A 7,853-nucleotide genomic window follows, 5' to 3' on the forward strand; every position below is an offset into this window, starting at 1 on the left:
GAGATCTGTATGATATAGATCGCAGTCCTGGACAGTTCCAAACTAAACTGTCATGTTAAATGCCAGGATGCTCTCAACAAGGCTTTTCTATGCCATCTCTAGGACAGTTTGACTTACATTCAAATTTGTCAATCTTTGAACTACAAACTGCACGTTATGAGTCTATTAATAGCTTCACACTCAGGGCACTGATATGCTGTCACTGTGGGCCCTGTACAGGGATGAAGAGGAAATCCCTGATCCCAGAGCTCCTGCCCTGCGGTTTCACAGCCGGGACAGGGAAACGGACAAAAGCAAGTGGTGGGGCTTGACGGGACTCTCTCATTGTGCAAATCCAGCCCTATCTTCCACATGCACTGATTGATAACGGACAATCACCTCATTTAGAAAGTTCTTAATTGATGCAAGTTTGATAATTTGTTAGAATGTGTACGTATTGTGAGATTTTATTTTGTGAAATAAAGTATATCTTGACTGGAAAAAATACGTCCTGTCTACAGGGTGCAAAACAAGCACTCAAGCGGGAACTGGACCGCGAACACACAGGACTCATGCGGACGCCTGCGCAGATACTGAAGCAGGCCGCTTTGTGGATATTAATTAACGACAGTAACGAGCCCCGACTCGCAGCACAAGCCTCTCTGCCAGGAAGAAATCACCGCCCCCAGCTGCCCGGAAGCGCGGAGTTTTAATTCGCTGTTGCGGAGACTGACGGCCCTGCTCGCCAATCGCGTCTCTCCAATCGCGCCGCTGCCAGCCAATCCGAGCAGCTTGCCAATCCGGCTCCTCCCTCGGCGGAGCGGGGCTCTGGTTCTGCGGAGAGGCGCCAGGGCAGCAGCCGGGAGCCGCTGGAGGAGGACTGGGGCTTCGGGCAGGATGCTGTCACGGAGGCTCTGGCTCTGCTTTCTCGTGGTGATCGTGCAGCTGCTGGAGACGCGTGTAGGTGAGGCCCGGGCGCGCAGGTGACGCACAGCCGGGGGAGCCTCGCTCGCACCCCGGCGAGCCGCGGCACCGCCGCTGTCCTCCCGCCTGGCGGGCTACAGCAAGCCGGGCTCGCCGGGGAGGGGAGAGCTCAGTGAGCGCCGAACGCCGAGAGCAGGCGAGGCCGTGGGACAGGGAAGCGAAACTGCGTCTCGACCAGTTTCGTCTTGCATTGAGCTGAACGCTTGAGCGGAGCGCACTGGTCTGGCGACGCACGGCTCGCTGTCTGAGCCGCCTTTCCGTGCGGCTGGCTGTTTGAGCAGGCGTGACTGCAGCCAGCTGCCGGCCTGTCCAGGTGTTGCTTACTCGCACCCGGCTGCGAGACCCTTTCTCTCTCCTCCGGGTGAGAGCGACTTCACTCGTCCCTCCTCTCTGCAATTAAACTTTAAAACACCGACGGTGTGATTTATAAACAATGATGCAGTGGAATATATTGCGCTTTTTGTGTCCATATCTCTCACCCCTCTCTCTCTCCTCTCCCAGTGTCTCCTCTCTCTCTCCCAGTGTCTCACCCACATCACTTCCTCACCCCAGTGTCTCCTCTCTCTCTCCCAGTGTCTCACCTACAACACTCTCTCACCCCAGTGTCTTACTCCAGTGTCTCCCAATGGACAGGGGTCAGTGTGATTCTGATGCTGTACAGCGGTCAGTGTGGCTCAGGACAGGGGTCAGCGTGGTGCTGGCCTGTGCTCTGTACTGTCCAGGGTCCAGGGTGCTGTCCTCACTGCTCGGGACAGGGGTCAGCGTGGTGCTGGCCTGTGATCTGTACTGTCCAGGGTGCTGTCCTCGCTGCTCGGGACAGTGGGGCGCAGAGTGTGACGGTGGTGTGTGTGTCTCCGCAGGGCTGGGTGTGAACGAGCTGCTGTACTTCCGAGTGCTCAGTCCCCAGGACATCGGCTACATCTTCAGCGCTGCGCCGGCACGCGACTTCGGAGGGGTGTTTGTGAGTGTCCCCCCAGACCCCCTGTCGGGTTTGTGATCTGGCTACAGGTTGCTGGGAGGCTCCCCTGCATCACATCACTCCATCATCCACTGAACACACTCTCACACTGACACACACACATATCCTGTCACACTGAGCACACTCTCACACTGACACACACACATATCCTGTCACACTGAACACACTCTCACACTGACACACACACATATCCTGTCACACTGAGCACACTCTCACACTGACACACACACATATCCTGTCACACTGAGCACACTCTCACACTGACACACACACATATCCTGTCACACTGAACACACTCTCACACTGACACACACACATATCCTGTCACACTGAACACACTCTCACACTGACACCCACACTCTCACTCAATTCAATTCAATTCAAGGTGCTTTATTAGCATGACTGATGGGTACAATCAGTGTTGCCAAAGCAAATGAAAGTAATGATATTTACATTAAACAAAACAAAAAATAAAGTAAAATCTACAGACATATTACAGATATTTACAACAAAGACATATTATAAAATATTTACATTTACTGTAGAAAGAAGGAGCATTATTGGGAGACGGGCTCACTGTTCCTCAGGCTGTGACAGGAGATCACACACTGTATTATTATTATTGAGAGACAGGCTCACTGTCTGTTCCTCAGGCTGTGACAGGAGATCACACACTGTATTATTATTATTGAGAGACAGGCTCACTGTCTGTTCCTCAGGCTGGGACAGGAGATCACACACTGTATTATTATTATTGAGAGACAGGCTCACTGTCTGTTCCTCAGGCTGTGACAGGAGATCACACACTGTATTATTATTATTGAGAGACAGGCTCACTGTCTGTTCCTCAGGCTGTGACAGGAGATCACATACTGGGCTGCCAGTTCAACTGAGTTCCCTCCTCCCTCTCCCAGTAGGATTGGGAGCTGCTGTGATTCTGGCAGGTGTGGGAACTCTGGGATTAGATTTCTGAATTTCGGGAAGAATGTTTCTCTCTCAGAAACACTCACTCTCTCACCCCCTGTCCTCCCCCGGCCTGGTTGTGACCTGCAGTGCACCCCTGTCTCTCCAGCACTGCAGCAAGCCTGTGGGTGACAGTGTGCTGCAGGGGCTCTAGTGAGGTCCAGAGAGCAGCTCGTTAGCCTCCTGTCCTTTCTGCCCTCTTACCTGAGTCACAGCCGCCAGGTAGTTTAAACGGGTTGATTGAGTTCATGACAAGGAAGAATGTCTTTACAGAAGGGCACAGACGAGCAGGAGCCAGTGAGAGAGGTTGAACTGGAGTGCAGTGGTAAAGGGCTTAGTGGCTGTGATTCTGATGAAGAGCTGGACAGGGTGAAGTAAAGAGGTGAAAGAGAGAAGTGGCTCTAAAGGAACAGCAGCTGAGGAAGGAATGTTCTGTATGGATCACTGTCAGCAAGGAAGAGGCGAAGTGTCTGAAGCACAAGCACAAGCAGCATTAAAATTAATAAAGAGTAAATAACCCCTGAGCTGGGTGGGGTTCTATCTGCTGTACACAAGGGAACGAGAGACCTATTCATAAACCATAATCAGAACCCCTCCAGTTGTACCCAGGGGATTTCTGAGCCAAGACGTTGCAGAGCAGTCTGGTACAGACCAGTATCTCTTATAGACTGCTGTGTGTTTTAATACCAGTGTCTCTTATAGACTGCTGTGTGTTTTAATACCAGTGTGTGTTTTAGGCCAGTGTCACAGACCAGTTTGTCTGTAACGTACAGTTAGGGACACTTTTCTTAGAACTAAACTAGAGGACCGGATCACCTCTGTGACAGTAAGATCCCAGGGAATAGCCAACAGGGATTCTGGAGGGGTGGTCTCTCCGAACCACCCTGGAGCTGGAGCTCTGAACAAGCACCAACAGCAATGGGTTGCATTGCAGACAGAGCATAAGAAATGGTGCATTTTGATTTTCAGAAGGCTTCTGATGATTGTTCCTCATGAGGACAGTCTATAGGCATGGAGGGAAATGTGTGTTTGGTTCAAGAACCGCATCGGAAGAAGGCTGGGCAGCTCAGGCCTGCCGGTGCTGTGAATTTCACGCGGACTGTTCTCCTTCCCCTCCAGACCAGTCGGTATGAGGAGATCTTCCTGGTGCCCGCAGACCCTGCGGACGGCTGCTCCGAGCTGAGGAACGCTGACCTGATGGAGGGACAGGTCACCCTGCTGGAGAGAGGGTACTGTCTGTGCCCGGTGTGCGTGTCCCAGTGCGCTGCCCAGGCTCGGGGCGTGTCCTGTTGCCGCGGGGACCAAGTGGGATGTGTTCTGAACCCCGTGTTGCCATAGCGATGTGTTTGAACTGTCTGGTTGCCACAGGGACTGAGAGGGATGTGCTGATGCAGTGCCTGTGTTTGGGCTGCAGGGGGTGCTCCTTCGTGTCGAAGGCCCGCCGGGTGGAGACTGCAGGGGGCCGGGCGGTGCTCATTGCTGACAGCGCCCTGGACAACGACAGCCTGTACCTGGACATGATCACTGATGGCACAGCGGAGCTGCCCAGCATACCGGCGCTCTTCATCCTGGGCAGAGACGGGTAAGGAAGGCACTGTACTCGCCAGGGGACTACCCCTCAAGGGTAGAGCAGCAGATCGAACCCGCAACCCCCCAGCGCTTAGCGGAGAGGCCTGATGCCTGCTGTTGGCCACGCAGGCTGAGAGCAGGGAGAGCTGACCTCTGGGAACAAATGGAGTGGCTCCTCGAAGCAGCGAGCTCGTCAGCCAGCCATGATCCTAGTTTTAGGGTCGTCTCGGCTTCTGAGAGCTTTCTGGAATAAGTGTTTTGGAATTCCTGTGGAAGGAAAGACACGGGAGGGTCAGTGGGATCATGGCCAGTTGAGGAGCTGTGGGCTCGGAGAGACCTGTGATCCTCACTGCTCTCGCGCTCCCTGATCATCTTGAAACCGTCTGCAGTTTCGTCCTGTGCTGGGCACCTTGACGTACTTGATCAACACCACTAGAGGGCAGTACAGGCATACAGTGACTTGTCCATGTTAAAGTCTAATTGGCGTCGTACACAAATACCTCACACCTGAAGAAGGCTTCATGGCCGAAATGTTGTTTTCTTCCTTCTCTTTTCAGCGGGGAATAAACCTTGTTCCTTTGCACACTAATACCTTGTTCTGTTGCAGTATCACTTAAATACATAGAAGATAAGAAAGATTACAAATGAGAGGAGGCCATTCGGCCCAGGAATGCAAGGTACCAGCTTCAACAACATGGCTGGGCATCTCATTCCACACTCCCGGAACCGTTTGGGTAAAGAAGTGGCCCCGGGTCTGTTTTAAATCCACTTCAACACGGTTTCCACTTGTGCCCTGTGGTTTGTGATTGACTGATTATTCTGAAGAATTTCGCTCTGTTGACTGTCAGTGTCTTTGAGGATTATGAATACTTGTTTCAGGTCCCCTTCAGATTCAGTTCCTCCAGGCTGTCAGTGTAGGACACCCCTTGATGTCCCAGAATGCATCTGGTTGCTCTTTGGACTGATTCCGGAGTAGCGATATCTCTGTAACATGGTGACCAGAATTGCATGCAGTATTCTGACTCTAATAAGGCCTTACTAGTGCATTGTACAATCCCAACATAAAATCCCCTGATTTGAATTCTACATTCTTAGCTCTACAGACTTAAGTTTTCCTTGCTTTTTCATTTCTTTCCTTCATTGTCTGGAAGTTGTAAATGATACATCAACATAAACATCCAACACTTTTCACAAGTAGACTCTTGGGATCAGTGTTTCCCATTTTGTATATTTATAGTTTACATTTTAAACACCCTGAATGTGTCTATAGTAAACTTGATCTGCCAGGTGTTTGTCCAGTCTTGAATTTCATCTAAATCTTTTTAAATTACATTTGCAGCTTCTGCAGTGCTTTCTAATCCACTTAATTTTGTACCATCTGCAAACATGACAGGTTTATTGACAACACCAGAATCAGGATGATTGCTATAAATTAGAGCTGTGGTTCCAGTACAGACTCCTGTGGTACTCCACTAACTACATCACTGATATAATTAAGAGCAGTGGTCCCAGTACAGACCCCTGTGGTACTCCACTAACTACATCACTGATATCATTAAGAGCAGTGGTCCCAGTACAGACCCCTGTGGTACTCCACTAACTACATCACTGATATAATTAACAAGCAGTGGTTCTAGTACAGACCCCAGTGGTACTCCACTAACTCAATTTGACCCCTTAACCCAACATTATTATTTTGATTGTCTGATACAGATGTGAGTCAGTTTGTAAGAAAGTTTCGATTTGTACAGCTGGGCATTTTACTGGAGCCACCTGAGTGAAGTATCATGCTTGAGAGCACAACAGCAGTGACCCAGCCAGGATCCGAGCACACAGCCTTGAGTCCCGAGTGCAGAGCCCTAACCGCTCCTCCAGGCCTCTGGAACCTGCTCTTGCTGTGGGCTTGTTGTGATTTGTTCTCGACCAGCACCGTTTCCATGTCCTGCACCAGTTACTCAGCTCCTCCGCCTGCTCTCCTCTGTCCCTCAGGCTGATGATCCGCCGCGCTCTGCAGAGACACTCCCTGCCCTGGGCGGTGATTTCCATCCCTGTCAACGTGTCTTCGCTGGCCTCCTTCCCCCTGCAGCAGCCTCCCTGGACACTGTGGTAGCATCACACCCATGGGGACAGAGATCCAAGGTGCTCAGAGACGCACACACTCGTGTAGGGGCGTCAGACGGTAGGGGAGACCGAGGTCCACAGTGGAGAAACCACTGCAGGGAAGTGCTCGATATCGGCTGCATCGCTCTGACCTCTGACCCGGAGGGACCCTGACCACAGCAGAGCTGGAGCTGCCCGTGTTGCTGGCCTGCCTCTGCAGAAACCACTGGAGCCAGAGGTACCAGTAACACAGGACTGAGCTCGGAGCTGGGAATCCTGTCCATCAGCTCCTGTTTTTTGTGATTTGTACATTTTTTGACACTTTTGTTGTAAGAAGCCAGTTAATAAAAACCAAGATTATGGTTATGAATTCAGCGTGGGGTTAATGAGGTCGTGAATGCTGCGGGCTGTGTGGTCAAGGGGCTTGAGTGGGCACTGCTGCTGGGTGGCCTTTCCTGACAGATGACCGATCTCACACAATGAGCAAGGCCAGGTCTGGTCTGGGTCAGATCTAGTAGGGGTCATGTGTGTGTCTCCCAGGTAGGGCTGCTGGTGCAGAATGATCCCTGTGTGTCTCCCAGGTAGGGTTGCTGGTACAGAATGATCCCTGTGTGTCTCCCAGGTGGGGCTGCTGGTGCAGAATGATCCCTGTGTGTCTCCCAGGTGGGGCTGCTGGTGCAGAATGGCCGCTGTGTATCTCCCAGGTGGGGTTGCTGGTACAGAATGATCCCTGTGTGTCTCCCAGGTGGGGCTGCTGGTGCAGAATGATCCCTGTGTGTCTCCCAGGTGGGGCTGCTGGTGCAGAATGATCCCTGTGTGTCTCCCAGGTGGGGCTGCTGGTGCAGAATGATCCCTGTGTGTCTCCCAGGTGGGGCTGCTGGTGCAGAATGATCCCTGTGTGTCTCCCAGGTGGGGCTGCTGGTGCAGAATGATCCCTGTGTGTCTCCCAGGTGGGGCTGCTGGTGCAGAATGATCCCTGTGTGTCTCCCAGGTGGGGCTGCTGGTGCAGAATGATCCCTGTGTGTCTCCCAGGTGGGGCTGCTGGTGCAGAATGATCCCTGTGTGTCTCCCAGGTGGGGCTGCATGTCAGAAGGGGGAGGAGGCAGTCCTACTCCAAGATGCGAGGTCGATGCAGGATTGGTGCAGTGCTCTGCGTGCGCTCTGACTGGCGCAGGTTCCTGTGCAGTATCCGATGTCACAAAATCTTTATACAGCTGAGCTTTTTACTGACCTGGTGTAGGTTCAAGGGAGCCACAGCGGTGCCCTTACTGGGATGCGA

The 7,853-nt window shown here is 52.2% G+C and overlaps 1 protein-coding gene across 1 annotated transcript; it reads left to right on the plus strand.

Annotated features, from left to right (window-relative positions):
* Window positions 1–221: 221 nt before the first annotated feature.
* LOC102689442 (protease-associated domain-containing protein 1) lies at window positions 222–6,944 on the plus strand. Its single transcript, XM_069187663.1, has 6 exons — window positions 222–293; window positions 708–939; window positions 1,824–1,924; window positions 4,025–4,134; window positions 4,320–4,487; window positions 6,464–6,944. Exons 1-6 carry the CDS (start codon window positions 222–224, stop codon window positions 6,582–6,584), a joined length of 804 nt encoding a protein of 267 aa, XP_069043764.1. The 3' UTR covers window positions 6,585–6,944.
* The last annotated feature ends 909 nt before the right edge of the window (window positions 6,945–7,853 follow it).

This window comes from Lepisosteus oculatus, chromosome 3, assembly GCF_040954835.1.
Source record: "Lepisosteus oculatus isolate fLepOcu1 chromosome 3, fLepOcu1.hap2, whole genome shotgun sequence".
Lineage (NCBI taxonomy): Eukaryota > Metazoa > Chordata > Actinopteri > Semionotiformes > Lepisosteidae > Lepisosteus > Lepisosteus oculatus.